This window comes from Hemicordylus capensis, chromosome 1, assembly GCF_027244095.1.
Source record: "Hemicordylus capensis ecotype Gifberg chromosome 1, rHemCap1.1.pri, whole genome shotgun sequence".
NCBI lineage: Eukaryota > Metazoa > Chordata > Lepidosauria > Squamata > Cordylidae > Hemicordylus > Hemicordylus capensis.
This window is the reverse complement of record NC_069657.1, coordinates 20,104,167-20,119,699: the sequence shown is the minus strand read 5'-3', so window position 1 is coordinate 20,119,699 and position 15,533 is coordinate 20,104,167. Positions and strand designations below refer to the sequence as shown.

The 15,533-nt window shown below is 44.1% G+C and overlaps 2 protein-coding genes across 5 annotated transcripts in view; both read left to right on the top strand.

The window, feature by feature from the left end:
• LOC128339443 (60 kDa lysophospholipase-like) overlaps window positions 1-10,313 on the top strand; it is a 64,132-nt gene extending 53,819 nt beyond the window's left edge. For all 4 annotated transcript variants that reach the window (XM_053283375.1, XM_053283376.1, XM_053283378.1 and 1 more), the window contains exons 15-16: window positions 9,009-9,069; window positions 10,265-10,313. In XM_053283375.1, coding sequence (XP_053139350.1) covers window positions 9,009-9,069; window positions 10,265-10,278 — 75 coding nt within the window. In that variant the 3' untranslated portion in view covers window positions 10,279-10,313. The remainder of the gene's footprint in view (window positions 1-9,008; window positions 9,070-10,264) is intronic.
• Window positions 10,314-14,389: 4,076 nt separating this feature from the next.
• The window catches only part of ASPG (asparaginase), a 115,383-nt gene continuing 114,239 nt past the window's right edge, over window positions 14,390-15,533 (top strand). The window contains exon 1 of the mRNA XM_053288575.1: window positions 14,390-14,677. Within this exon, the coding sequence (XP_053144550.1) occupies window positions 14,497-14,677 (181 nt within the window). The 5' untranslated portion in view covers window positions 14,390-14,496. The remainder of the gene's footprint in view (window positions 14,678-15,533) is intronic.

The following is a 15,533-nucleotide window of genomic DNA, read 5'->3' as shown; positions in this document are numbered from 1 at the left end:
GAATCAAAGATGCTTGGAAACAGGAATAGAAGGAGCAGCAGTTTTAACTGCAGCATCTGCCATCCAATTACCCTTTGTCACTGGGTCATTTTCCTCTGGTGACCTCTGCTATGGATGACTGCAACCTCTTCTAGTAGTGTAACAGCAGTCTAGAGTTCTGATATCTGTGTCCCATATTTTACTTCCTTGTTTCCCACTGTTAAAATCTTCTTTCTTTCCAAGTGGCCCCATGAGTTGTGTAAAAATTACCTTGAAGGTGATGAGCTCTGCAAGCTGTGCTGACTGAGATACCTGGAGAAAGAGCATGGTCAGTCACTTCTCCATAGCCAGCTTACGTTGTCCATCTTACATGAAGCTGCCTCCATCTGTGTACAGTTCATCTTTAAGATCAGGATGGCTTGACATAGATGCAGTCCACAGCTTGCAAGCAATCATGTTCTTGGTCTTCTGTAGACTCAAAAGGAAGTAAGTTAGCTGGATTAAGAACAAAATAGTAGCCATGGAAACCCCAGGATCCTCACCAAAGTCACATGATATTCGGTCATGTGTGAGGGAGTCAGCCATCTACTGCCCCAGACTAATCCCTTTTAGCTGGGAAATTTCCAAGGTGAATTGCAAACCGATGCTTTGGAACTCCTTGCCACTTGCAGGATTGGCAAAACAAAATTCCTTTCATTAAATCTCATGTCTGGGATTTTAAGATTCAGCTGCTGTGAAGGCAAAGCAGGGCTGGTGGATGAGTCAAATTAAAAATTTTTTTGAACCTTAGACCATTTGATTAGTAGCTTTCAGTTTACATCAAATTCAACTAGCAGAAATATTGCATAGATTTTGCAAACATGACAGTAATACAATTAGACTCATTTATCTTAAAATCCATTTTTCCTTCTCACCCACAATTAATCTGGCTGGAACACAAACTGCTTTTCGGAGAACCTCTTGAGTTCACAGAAATAGGTAAGATAAGATAGATCATTGTCAAGGAATTCAGTAAACATAACATATAAAGGCTTATGATACTCAGTAGTGGCAGAAATATCACAATTAACTTGATATAAGAATGAATGAATTAGAGCTTGCTCTCATGCCTAATGCATTTAGCCATAAGCAGCACTTCTGCAGAGGTGGGAAGATTCAGCCCTCAGTTGGCCAGCCGACCGCTGAAAGTTCCCTGTGTTGCTCAGGCCATGACCAATTCTATGTTCAATTAATATAATAATTGTGAATTTTGGAATTCAATGTCAGAGCAAGCTTGGTCTGGAACAGTTTACAGAAAGGAAAAACAAAACAAAACATGTCACTGGTATAAATACATTCACAAATACAACAGAATAAACAGAATAAATACAACAGAAACCTCATCTTCACAGGGATGAGCTATAAAATTGATGTGGGTTGAATTCCTATACAGAACCAGAGCTTTGGGCTCCCTCTCAGAAACATGCGCACACACACACACACACAGAGGCTCGTCTTGTGTATTTCACAGAACAAAGGACTAAACAAAGAAAACTTCATATGAATCCCAAAGAATTTTATAGCATTTTAAATATGTCAGCAATAAACTCAGTTAAGAAAGTAGTTTAAACAGAACAACCTTATCACAGTTATCCATGAAAACAACCTGTAATTCTATATTACCTTTCCACATCACAATCTTATAACTTACTGGTGCTTTTCAAGCATTTTTCTTTTTGTTGTTGTTAACAACCTCCAACAAAAAACCCTTTTACGTATTTCCTTCTAGTTTTTTCCTTCTTCTTTTGTCTGCAATTCCCATATGCATTCCTTCAAACCTCCATTTTCTTTCCTCTTTTCCAACTCAAATAGTTGAAGAGAGATGGAAAAAGAAAAAGAACAAAAGCAGCCTTTTGTTCAGAGAAACTTTTGCAGCTAGGACAGTTATCTTTTGGCTTCGTGACAACCAAAGCCTGGAAGCAACTTGGAAACAGAACACAGAGAGAGAAATGATTTTTGCAAAAGACAAATCATTCTTCCTTCTTTAACACTTATAAAACAGAGGCAAGTGCAAAAGGATGTTATTTTCGGAGTCAGGAGGCCTCTAACTCGAGTTCATAGTGGCCAAACTTTCATACAAAGGCATTTCAAAACATGTTTTCTAAGAGCACTCTTTGCTCCCATGATAATCACCCAATTTTTCAACACACACACTCCAAAGGTGTACATGAAATCCGTTCAGATTTTGTGTACTTGCTATTTCTGCTACCCATAGCCCCCCCTTTGAGTTGGTCAGGCTTAGACTGTTTATTTCTGACTCAAAGCCGCCCCCCCTTGGGCTCTTGGCTTAAGTCACTCCTTCCCAGGCAGCCCTACTTCGGCTGTGGGGTTTTTTTTTGTTTTGTTTTTCTCTCTCTCTCTCTCTTTCCCCCTCCTCGAGCTGAAAGATTAAACCGCCCCTGCTTGGACTTTTTCTCCCCCTTTGCCCCTCTTGGGCTGAGGAGAACCAAAAGACGTCTTTGGCTTTCACTCTCTCACTCACTCTAGACGTTTGTAGGAAGACACCGACACCAGATTCGCGCCGCCTGTTTCAGTTCACTCCCGTCGCCGGGTTTATGAACCTAATAGGGCGTCCCGCCTTGTCAGAGACAAGGTCCACACTCACGGTAGGTTTGCCCCTTGTGGGCGCCCCTTCTGCATTCACCAAACTTACACTCTGTTCACAACCATACGCCTTCTCCTTCTTCCCCAAGTCAGTTCCGACACCCTCTGTGGTGTCTCGGCCCCCTGATCTTGGTTTCCTACGTCCTGAAGGGGGGCCTTTTTCAGCCCTCCCTTCCTTCTATTACTGTTCTAACACTCTGTTTCTTTCCCTGTGGGTGCGTTCCTGGTTCGCGAGTGGTGTCCCCCACTCCCAGTGCCCCTGGTAGGCTGGACGACGTCCTACCACCCTTCCTCGAGGTTCCTTACCTTAATTCTCCTCTTTGGGTGTTTCCTTCCGCGCCCGTGTGGCAACCAGTGACCGTCGCTCTTACCCACGGGTCCAAATCCGTCTCCTTCCAAAGAGGGAAGTGGCGCCGAGAGAAGTTGACTCCGGTGGTCGGGCGAGAAATCACTTGGCTGCACTGGGCAGGTCAACCGACCAGCTTGACCATCCCGGACGAGCCCCCAGGAAATGTTACCTGAGAAATCAACACTGAGTCCGGGATGGTGAAGGAAACAAAAAGGTTTATTTATTACACAGCGCTGAGGACGTCCCTGGTGCCTCTCGGCCAAGATCCAGGGAGCGTGCCTCTTACAGGCTAACAAGAGTTTATAAAGATTTTTCTCCACCCCTCAGCATCTACATTCATCCAATCACGATATAGAAAGATTTACATACTTCCAGAAAAGTTCAGGAAAATTCCATTCCGTATGGTTTACAAGAGTTTCTACAAGCTCAATTTCTAATGACATGAGTTCCTTTGGTATGCTCACTTATCTTATCTACTAGGGGCTGCTAGGGCCTCTTTCAGTTGCTGTTGGATTTTAATTAACGGCCAACGGCTTATCTCAGTGAGGCCCAACACACATTTCTAAGGAGGGGGTTCCTGCTCCTAGCTCTGGCCTAATGCTAGGAAGAAGCACCTACTTGCTTCAGACATTTAATTAGCATACAAAAATGGCATGGCTTATGCCCATGTCACAATAATGATGATGGCGCTCTCTCTCCTGGGGGAGGAAGAGGAGGAAATGCCTGCTCATGTCCAGGGCTGGCTCAGGAAATCTGTAGCAGATGAGGCTTCAGAAAGGGCTTCAGGCCCAGTGTCCCACCAATCCTGTGAAAACCCAGTTTCTGACATGTCAGCTGATAATCCCTCCCCTAGGGAGTACTCTAATAACAAGCGGCCAGCCCAAGGCAGCATTCCAACCATTCCTCCAGTGGCTCAGGACGCGGCTCTCCCAACCCCCGGGACAGCAATAAATGGCCCAGGATTCAAGTTGAACCTCCAACACTCTTTCCTCACAGGTCCCCTACACCCAGGGCCCTTCCTTTGTCCGAGAGGAGAGCTGGTTCTCTCAGGCTGCTTTGTCCAAGAGGAGAGCTGGTCTTGTGGTAGCAAACATGACTTGTTCCTTTAGCTAAGCAGGGCCTGCCCTGGTTGTATTTGGATGGGAGACTAGATGTGTGAGCACTATAATTTATTATTATAAATTAACGATTATTATTATTATTTTACACAGTCAGACAGGTGTTATTGACTGGTTTGTTTTATCCAGACATCGAGTCCTTCCCAAGGACCTGGGATGCCAGAATTTTATTGTCAATGTTGTTGCTGTTGTTATAGATATCGTCGCAGAATATAGGCTGTTCCCAGTAACGCTGCTTTTTGTAATTGGCTGATGGTGATTTCTGTGGCCCCTATGGTGTTGAGGTGCTCTTCAAGGTCTTTTGGAACTGCACCCAGGGTGCCAATTACCACTGGGATTATTTGGGTCTTTTTCTGCCACAGCCTTTCCATTTCAATTTGTAGATCTTTGTATTTGGTGATTTTTTCTATTTCTTTTTCTTCTATTCTGCTATCCCCTGGTATTGCTATGTCGATTATTTTGACTTGTTTTTCTTTCTTCTCGACTACAGTTATATCTGGTGTATTGTGTGGCAGATGTTTGTCTGTTTGTAGTCGGAAGTCCCATTATATTTTTACATCTTCATTTTCTACCACTTTTTCAGTTTTATGGTCCCACCAATTTTTGGCTACAGGTAGCTTGTATTTTTTGCAGATGTTCCAGTGTATCATTCCTGCTACCTTGTCATGCCTTTGTTTGTAGTCAGTCTGTGCGATCTTTTTACAACAGCTGATTAGGTGGTCCACTGTTTCATCTGCTTCTTTACAAAGGCGACACTTGCTGTTTGTGGTGGATTTTTCGACTTTTGCTCTTATTGCATTTGTTCTTAGTGCCTGTTCTTGTGCAGCCAGTATTAAACCCTCTGTTTCTTTCTTCAAGTTGCCATTCTTAAGCCATTGCCAGGTCTTGGTGATGTCTGATTTTCCACTTATATTGTGCAAATATTGACCATGCAGTGGCCTATTTTTCCATTTTTCTGCTCGGTTCTTGACTTGTTCTTTCTTGTAGGCCTGCTTTGTTTCATTGGTGTTGAATAGTTTCCCATTATTGACCATTTGAAGTGCATCTTCTTCACTGTCCTTGATATATTCTTCAAGGCCTCTTTTCTCCTCCTCTACTATTTGATGGACTTGCAGCATTTCTCATCCACCTGAGCTGCGAGGGAGGTATAGCCTATCGACATCACTGTGGGGGTGCAAAGCATGATTGATGGTCATGATTTTCCTGGTCTTATGATCTAGCGTCTCTAGCTCTGCCTGGCTCCAGTCTATTATTCTTGCAGTGTATCTGATAACAGGTATAGCCCAGGTGTTTATGGCTTGTATGGTGTTCCCGCCATTGAGTTTGGACTTGAGGATTTTTCTAACTCTCTTGATGTATTCACTTACAATTTTTCTTTTAACTTCAGTGTGTGCGATGGTATCAGCCTGGAGAATGCCCAAGTATTTGTAAGGTTCTTTCTCTTCCAGGTTCTTGATGTTGCTTCCATTGGGCAGTTCTATTCCTTCTGTTTTTCTTATTTTCCCTCTGTTCATTATTAATGCAGCACACTTGTCTAGTCCAAACTCCATTGCTATATCGCTACTGAATATACGGACAGTGTTTAGCTGTGATTCAATTTCTGACTGGGACTTTCCATACAATTTCAGATCGTCCATGTACAGCAGATGGTTTATTTGACTTGATGTTTTAGATGTTTGGTATCCGAGGCCTGTTTTGTTTAGTATTTGTGAAAGTGGGGTCATGGCAATTACAAACAACAGAGGGGATAGTGAGTCCCCTTGGAAAATGCCTCTTCTAATGCTAACCTGTCCAAGTGTCTCGCCATTGATTGTTAACTGTGTACTCCACATGCTCATGGCTTTTTAAAATAAATATCGGAATGTTTTTGCTGATACTAGTTGTTTCTAAACATTTTAGTATCCATGTGTGAGGCAATGAATCGAAGGCTTTCTTGTAGTCAATCCATGCAACACTTAGATTGGTTTTTCTTCTCTTGCAATTTTCTAAAATCACTTTGTCAATCAGCAGCTGGTCTTTTGTGCCTCTGGTGTTCGGGCAATTTCCTTTCTGTTCAACTGAAAGCTGTTTGTTAGTTAATAAGTGTTGCATCACTTCATCTGCTATTATTCCAGTTAATAATTTGAACATGGTTGGCAGACAGGTTATCAGTCTATAATTACTTGGAACTGCACCTTTTGCTGGGTCTTTCATGATGAGATGAGTTTTCCCAGTTGTTAGCCATTGTTCAATATCACCTCCTTGCAAAATGTGATTGAACTGTTTTGATAGTTGTTTATGAAGGCTTGTTAGGTGTTTAAGCCAAAAGCCATGCAGTTCATCGTCGCCTGGAGCAGTCCAATTTTTAATTTTCTTTGCTCTTTCACTGATTAATTCTGGTGTTATTATTAGATCTTGCATTTGTTGGTTACATTTTTGACCTCTTTCATCCAGCATGCTTTTTTATTATAATCTATTGGATTGTCCTATAATTTCCCCCAGAATTGCACTGTTTCTTCTTTATTTGGTGTTTCTACGTTTCTTGCAGTTTCTCCTTCTATGCTTGGTAGAAACGTCTCTGATTCGACTGTAATTGGAGATTCTGCCTGTGTTGTGTAGTTCTGGCTGCATATCTGCTAATCTTCTTTGACACTGCTGTTATTTTCTGCTTTATTATTTCCAGGACTTCTCTAATTTTCCTTGAATCTAGGTGGTATTTTTGGATCAGATACTGTTTGGTGTTTTCATTCTTCAGCTTCTTGTCTTTCATATCTTTCAATTTACTAGCATCTGCTCTAAACCTGGAGATTTTATTTTCTAATCTAATCTTCCATTTAGGTGATGTACTGCTTTCTTTTTTTACAGGTCCATTGATCTTATATCCGAGCTCTTGTGTTATTGTTGCTGCACTGTACGTTAGTTGGTTTGTTTCTTGCAAATTATTGGTTGTTATTTCTGCAAGTGCAGCATTGACATCTTTTAATGCCTGAGCAAGTTGTTTTTTGGCAACTGTTTTTAGAGCTGGAAGTCGAACCCTGGTGGTTGTTTGGTTCATGTGCTCAGTTATTTTTTGCTTTAGTTTTTGTTGCTTTTCTGTTAAACGGCATTTGGGTTTTTGAGGTGAAGACAAAGGGGAGGTTGCCTGGTTTTGATTTTGAAACAGTTCAGCACCAGTGGTATCCTCGATTTCCAACACCTCCTCCACCTGCGCCTGAGCATCTGCTTCAGTTGGTGGTAATTCTTCTTCCATATTTTGAGCCTGTGTTGCTCTTTGCAGTTCTTCCAGCTCAACTCCTGTGAATACTTTATTTCTTATTATGAATCTTCTCTGGTCTGCTAGCCTTTGTTCTGTTATTTCTGTATCTGGATGCTTCTCTTTCCAAATTTGGTACATTCTTTTTAAATAACCTCTTCTAGTTGGACTAGACTTGTAATAGCAGATCATTATTTCCTTGTTGGCATTTTTCGTATATTTTTTCTGGTAAAGCGACGTTTCTTCCAGTAACTTTGCTGTCTTCAGCCCTGGTTGCTCAACTGAAGATCCTGAGTCCTGTAGCCCACTTGCCACCAGATATCCAGGGACTCCAGCACCTGGCGCGGTCCTTGTTGACCCGGGAGATGACAGATCCGGTATAGATTTATTAAAGTTACTCCTCACCATATTGTTGATGGGAGAGGCACTCTTTGTCTGGCTCCTCTGGTGAGACCTGTCCAGTATGGTTAGACCTCTGGCATAGCTCTCACCTTCCTCAGAGCACGCAAGCCCCACAACCATGCCAAGGTAGTGACTCACTGGGGGAACTATTATTATTATTATTATTATTATTATTATTATTATTATTATTATTACTGTTGTTGTTGTTGTTATAAGACATGGAGCCGCTCTGGGAACTGCATCTAGGTTCCAAGTTCCCTCCCTGACAGCATCTCCCGGATAGGGCTGAGAGAGATTCCTACCTGCAACCTTGGAGAATCCACTGCCAGTCTGTGAAGACAATACTGGGCTAGATAGACCAATGGTCTGATTCAGTATATGGCAGCTTCCTATGTTCCGATAGTCATACTGTTTCTAATAAAGGGAATGACTCTTGGGCATCTGTGCCAGTATAATAAAATAAAAGGACAGCAAGCTAAAAGCTGATGCAGATAGGGCACCAGGACATAAGAAGAAGTATATATGGAGCCATTGCTTAGTGGTAGAGCATCTGCTTTGCATGCAGAAAATCCCAGTTTTAATCCCTGGTATCTTACTGAAATTCCTGCCTGAAACCTTGGGGAGCAGCTGGCAGCCATTGAAGACATTACTGAGCTAAATGGATCGATGGTCTGACTCAGTAGAAGGCAGATTCCTAGGTTTCTCTAACATCCCATCAATAGGTAGAACGGCATCTACTGGGCATTACTCTGTTTTCATGGTCTCGAATGGAAGCCAGATCCCTTTTAGAATATGGTCTCCCTGTTTCAGGGCTGCTCAAATTGTGTCTCATGAAACTAGATATAATCCAGGAGCCATGTGTATGGAAGCCCTGTAGGGTCTTGATAAAAAGGTAAAGTGTGCTGTCAAGTTGGTGTTGACTCCTGGCGACCACAGAGCCCTGTGGTTTTTCTTTGGTAGAATACAGGAGGGGTTTACCATTGCCTCCTCCCGCACAGTATGAGATGATGCCTTTCGACCCTGATAAAATCCTGTTCTTGCTGGCTGCCTGGGACTGCAAAAACAAGGAGATTGCTGAGCATCTGGCAGGCAAATGACCAACTGTTGCAAGTTATATAGACCTTGATCTCTTTTTGGATTTCTCTGATGCTTACAAAACATTGCAAAGCCTTGGATTCATTTCATTGTTGTAATCTGACTTCTTGTGAGCTGCTTGGATCATAATTTTGTGGAATGGCAACATAAAAAACATTCATTTGATTGATTGATTGTTGATTATTGGCAGGGAGAAATGGCAAAGAACACTCAAGTCTTGGAATTATTGAATAACTTGAAAACAATGAAAGGTAGGCACTGTTCCAAAAAGTTTCTTTCCTCCTGTAATTTGATTGGTATGCTGCATTTATTATTGTTGAAATTACAGTGACGTCCTCTACATAATTCATAATCAAGGCCTAAAAATGATTGGTGGTATATAAAGACAGAACAGCAGTCAAAGGTTTCAGTCTTTTACATGCATACAGTCCTGCAAGTTCTGTTGACAAACACAGCTATACTCAGCAGTGGCTAAAAGTACTGTTGGTTCCAAAAATTGCAGTTCAATGAGACTATTGAGAAATTGAGAGTTGGGGTTAATTGTGATGTCTCTACGTGTACTTATTGTGTTGTTGTTGCATCCTGTCCTTCCTCCATGAAACTTTGCATTTTAGCATCCCCACAACCCTGTTCGCCATTTGACTGTAAGATAGGTTAGGCTAGGAGGGAGTGACCAAGACCAGGCTTCATAGCTGACAGCCAAACTAGGCGTGACGTGTGTGTTTCTATATGTGTCTGCTCAATTCCTGCATACAGTATGTGTGGGGTGAGTGGTAGATAAGGTCTGTCTGCCTTTAACATCAAACGAGGTTCAGGAATGAGAGGGCAGGAACACTGTGCTGCACCCTCTGCCTAACCTCCCCAAAATCAAAAAGTTGATTTTGTCACTTTTCTCTCATTTTCTGTGTCAAAATCCAATATTAGTTACTGCAGCACATGAGTCCTTAACCCTCTAGTTTCAAGAGGCATATGACTGAATCTAACTGAATCTAACTGAATCTGAATCTAATATGACTGAATCTGGTTAGCTCATCAACTACTAGAAGACAGTTGTGCTGGATTAATTCAACAGATCACGAATAAAATAAGTTAAACATTCAGATGTGTCCATTAGTTCCAACTGATTATCATTCAAACTAATGTGAATGCCCTCTTAATTATTGGTTGGACTGTCTTTGGGAATATTGAAAAAGTGGAAGGGGTGGTGCAAAATTATCCTGGAAGGGGTGAGTCCTGGGAAGGAAAAGGATTCTGATTTCTTTTGCTCACTAGCCACGTTGTGGCTGGTTTCACAATTGTGGTGGTGAACTATCTGCTCCCCTAGTTTGCCCTATCATCCCCACCTGATTTGGGAAAAGCTGCTGCTTTGTTACGATTGTGTTTCTCTGTGTGTGGTCTAGGAAAGGTCAGAGAACTAACTGTTCTTTTTATGATTTCTCCTTATAGGTTCTTCAAAATGAACATACTGAATTAAATATAACCTTCCAGTGGAAAACCATGTGGAGTTCATATTGTGTTGATTTGGCTTCTCATCTTGAAAACAATAGTAGAACTGCACTTAAGACTAATTCTTTCTTCATTAAAAAGAGGATAGCTCAGCTTTTAAAACTTTAATTTTCAAATAAAGTATTATGACATAAGACAAAACAACCAAAATAACAGAAAAGAAACAAGTGTGTGTGTGTGTGTGTGTGTGTGTGTGTGTGTGTGTGAACCTTAATGACTAATATTAATATTCAATGTTGACAAAGAACACATATCAGTTATCCACAATTTCAAGAGTAAATTTGTCCCTGGGCCCCTGAGGGATGGAGGCTGGGACACTGGCTTGGTAACAACTTGTTCTTTGTTTTCCTCCTCGTGCTTCTTTGAAGAAGAAAGAGGGATTGGGGGGGAGGCCGCCCACCTTCACTTTTTTGCCCCAGGGCCAAATTCAACCTTGCTACGCCCCTGTACTTTTAAACTATGATTGAACATGGAGGTCCCATTTAGCTGAGGCACTGTGCCCAAAATACAGGAGGTGTGTATATCCTGGGTGGGCAGCAAGATCGAGGCAGGGCACTGTTGTTTCCTTGCTTATCTTCCCCCAAGCTTCCAGCTGGCCCAGGGGAGGCTGCTTGCTAGGGTCAAGTGGGGCACCACAGGATAATTAACAATCAATCAATACTTTATTACAGTCACAGACCAGCACAATTTACAAACAGAAGCCCAGCAAAATAAACTGACCGGGTTATGATACAGTGGTTAAACACATAGATCAGCTAGAAATGGTTCTTAATGAGCTCCTGGCGAATCTTACTGGCTATGAAGGTTCGAGCAGCAGGTGGGGGCCAGAGGTGCTTTTGCCCAGCTTTAGGTGGTCCGCCAGTTGCGGCCCTATCTCCACCGGCAGGCCCTGGCAACGGTAACTCATGCCCTCGTCATCTCTCGTCTGGATTATTGTAATGCGCGCTACCTGGGGTTGCCTTTGAAGATGGCCCTGAAGCTTCAGTTTGTCCAGAATGTGGTGGCCCGCCTGCTAATGGGCACTAGGAGATATGATAGTGTGACACCTCTCTTGCGGTCGCTTCATTGGTTACCTATTTGCTTCCGGGTCCAATTCAAAGTGCTGGTTCTCACCTTTAAAAACCCTTCAGGGCTTAGCACCTGCTTACCTTCAAGACTGCCTCTCCTGGCCGGTTCTGTCCTGTCCTGTGAGATCTTCTCAGGTTGCCCTTCTTTTGGTCTCTGGTCTCAAAGAGGTCCATAGTACTAGGGCCTGTGGAAGGGCTTTCTCTGTTGCCGCCCCTTCACTTTGGAATTCAGTGTTTTTGTGCACTGCCCGGAGTCTTCGGAGTGGGCAGTATATTAAATGTTTCTAATAAATCAATAAAAATAATTTTAGAAAAATTTTCTCCCCAACCCCCCCCCCCGATTTAGTTTGCCTCTTCCCTTTCAGCCTTTAAGACCTTATTGAAGACGTTTCTTTTCCGCCAGGTGTTTGCCCTTTAAATCTCTCTCTCTCTTTTTTCAAATCTCAGATGCTGTTCTCAGATGCTGTGGATTGGGTGGTATCTTAAATCTCTAAATAAATAAACAGAATTTAGCCACACTGTAAGATCTTGAGTCATTCTGGTCAGTTAAAAGATAATCGAGATAAAAAGCATCTCTACAACCTGGATGACAACTAATTAAAGGAGCTGACTCTTAGCGACCACATAGATAGATTATCTCCAGGATGATCTGTCTTCAACTTGGTCTTTAAAGTCTCTCAGTGGTGCGTTCATTGCTGTCGTAATCGAGTCCAACCACCTTGCTGCTGGTCGTCCTCTTCTCTTTCCTTTAACTTTCCCCAGCATTATGGACTTCTCAAGGGAGCTGAGTCTTCACATAATTTGTCCGAAATATGATAGTTTGAGCCTGGTCATTTATGCCTCAAGTGAAAATTCTGGATTGATTTGTTTGTTTTCCTGGCTGTCCATGGTATCCTCAAAAGTCTTCTCCAGCACCAAAGTTCAAAGCATCAATACTTTTTTTATCTTTCTTCTTCAAAGTCCAGCTTTCGCATCCATAGAGTATTATGGGGAAAACCATTATCCGAATGATTCTAATCTTTGTAGGTGTAGACACCTCACAGTCACACATCTAAATATCCTTTCCAAGGCCTTCATTGCAACCCTACCACGTGCTAGTCTGCGGTGTATTTCTTGACTGCTGGATCCTATTACTGCTGGTGGTCGATCCTAAAAGGCAGAAGCTATCCACCACTTCATTATCAGTTCTGAGGCTGGTTGCTGTACCCGTTGTCATTAGTTTAGTCTTCTTTACATTTAGTCGTAGACCCCTTTTTTCACTGTGCTCCTTGACTTTCATTGAGAGAACTTGCAGCTCATCCACATTTTCAGTATTCTCAGCTATAAGAATACTGGGTAGCTCAGGTTATTGATATTTCTTCCTCCAACGTTTAAAACCACACTCATCTGGCTAAATCATGAGTCTGGCTAAATCATGTTTTCACTTGAGTAATGCATGCTTATCATTTTCATTATAGGATTTCTTTGAGTAGGACAGCATTTTTCTCTCTTCGTTAGTACAGAACTGTGATTGTGGCCTTGTGTTTAACACTTACAATGTAAATTTTTAATAAAAACAAAACAAACTGGTGCTTAGTTTCCTTCCACAAGAGATCAGCTGAGTTATAGCTCCAGACCTGACACACAGCAATATGCTAATTTTATTGGTTGATAACCACAGTTCCGATTTGGATGTTGCCAAACTTTAACTAGTCACAAGAACATAAGAACAGTCCTGCTAGATCAGGTCCAAGGCCCATCTAGTCCAGCATCCTGTTTCATGGAATGGCCCACCAGATGCCTCTGGGGAGCCCACAGGCAAGAGGTGAGGGCATGCCCTCTCTCCTGCTGTTGCTCCCCGGCAACTGGTATTGAGAGGCATCGTGCCTCTGAGGCTAGAGATGGCCCACAGCCGCCAGACCAGGGTTCTCTAATTTTTCTCATCTATGTGCAGAATGAATTTTGTTCTGGGCGGCAGTATCAAGGCAGTGCGTACGCACATGCATTCAGAATGGGGCATCCCTGATTCATCCTGTGTGGCATCTAAAATTAACTGAACGGACATAAAAAAAAACTTGTGAGTGCGTGCACATGCGCATGTCTCCGAGGGACAGGGAACACTGCACCAGACTAGTAGCCATTGATAGAGTTGTCCTCCATGAATCTGTCTAAGCCCCTTTTAAAGCCATCCAGGCAGGTGGCCATCACCACATCCCGTGGCAAGGAATTCCATAGATTAATTATGCGCTGTGTGAAAAAGAACTTCCTCTTGTCGGTCCTAAATTTCCCAACCTTCAGTTTCATGGGGTGACCCCTGGTCAAATGGTACCATTAGGTAGCTTCCCCGAGTACTGCCCCACCAGCCGCTACTGGGCTAGTGGTAGCCACCACCTATGGGAACAAGATGCTAGACTGGATGATGCCTTCTTGGGATGATTTACCAAGGGCTCTGTCTGCTTGTTGTGTTCTCAGCGTGAGACTTTAAAAACAAAACAAAAACCCAAACAAACCCGCTGGACTTGGGGGGGGGGGAACAACCACCTGCTTCTTTTGAAAACCTTGTGGTTGCTTTTCATTACATTCCCAACGGCAGCTCGTTCACCTCCGCCTGCTGGCCTAAAGAAAGGACTTGAAGAGGTAGGAGCGAGAAAGAGAAACCCGGCTGCTCGCGGGGCTCGCTCTCTGGCTCTCTCCCCAGCCCCATGAGACTGATCAACAAGTCCCCACGGGAAGTCCAAGGCCAAGGGGGGGCGTCTGCGTGTGTGGCCGGGGAAGGCGGCTGGCGGGCATTCAGGCCACCCCAGGAGGCCAGCAGACGGCGAAGCCCTTGGAGCCCCCTTAGGAAGCCCCTCGTCTGCCTGCCACCCTCGCTGGCTAGTGGGGGCGCGGAGGAGGGGGAGAGTCGCCATCCCCTCCCACCCCCGCTCCCTCCCCCGCCTTCGGGGGGCACGTCCAAGCGGCGGCCAATGAGGGCAGGCGAGTCCGGAAAGGGGCGGCGCTAAGAGCCGGCATATGGATGCCCACGTTGTGTGTGTCTCCCCAGCTCGGCGGGCATCCACTCGCCCGTAGCCAGCCAGCCATACCGCTCCGCGGGCGGCAGGTAAAGGGCAGAAAGGCAGCAGCACCATGGCGGGGCTGGCAGAACCCACTGGCAGCAGAGTGTGCGGTGTGCTGGGCAAAGCCCTCTGCTGCACGGAGCCCGCCCCGGTGCTGGAGCTTGGAGGCGGCTGCAGCCGGGCGATGGCCGAAGTGCGGGTGCTGGTGATCAACACTGGAGGGACCATCGGGATGGTGCCGCAGTCCGAGGGTGAGTGAATACCAGAAGAAAGGGGGGCGTGGAAGGGACGGAGCACCCTCTGGCTCTCCGGTGGGGCCAGGCAGGCACCTGGCTTCCTCCCCCTCCTCCCCCAGTAGAATCCCCGGGTCTTCAGTCCGTGTCAAGCAGGTAGAAGTTCAGCAGGTGAAGCAGAATTCCCAGTCACTGGGGGAAAATATTATGATAGGTTAACGTTCCCACTGCAGTCTTTCTCCGTGGAGCTCAGGATGGAGTACAAGGTTTGATTCCCCCCACTTCTCATTTTATCATCCCAAGCACCCTGTGCGGTAGTTCAGGCTGAAAAGGCCTGATTGGGTCCAGTGAGCTTCATGGCTGAGTGGAGGTCTGGACCTGCAATTTCCTGGCCCCAGCCTAACCACTGCCACCACACTGGCTTCCTAGTGGTTTTAGGCACACTTGTTGAATGTATTTTATTTATTTATTTAACATGCTTATATACTACCCAAAACACAAGTCTCTGGGTGGTTAAAAACAATACAATAAAAACATCAAATAAAAAGGTTTAAACATTGCAACAATTTACAACTTCAAACAATGTTAAAACTATTAAAAATCATCAAACTATTAAAACAGCATCTAATTAAAAGCCTGGGTGAACAATGTGTGCATAACCTGGTGGTAGTCTATCCTCCCCCGCTCGATCTCCTTCGGAGAGTTGAAAGCCAGATCTTCCATCTAGTATGGCACACAGCGTCCTTCCCTTTGGCCCGTGCGGTAGCATTTAAGGAGGCTGAGTGGGGAGGCTACCTACCCTACCTGCCCTGCAACCCTATTTTGTAACTGAATTCATGTCCTACAATTTTTGAAACTGGATTTTCGTGAATGT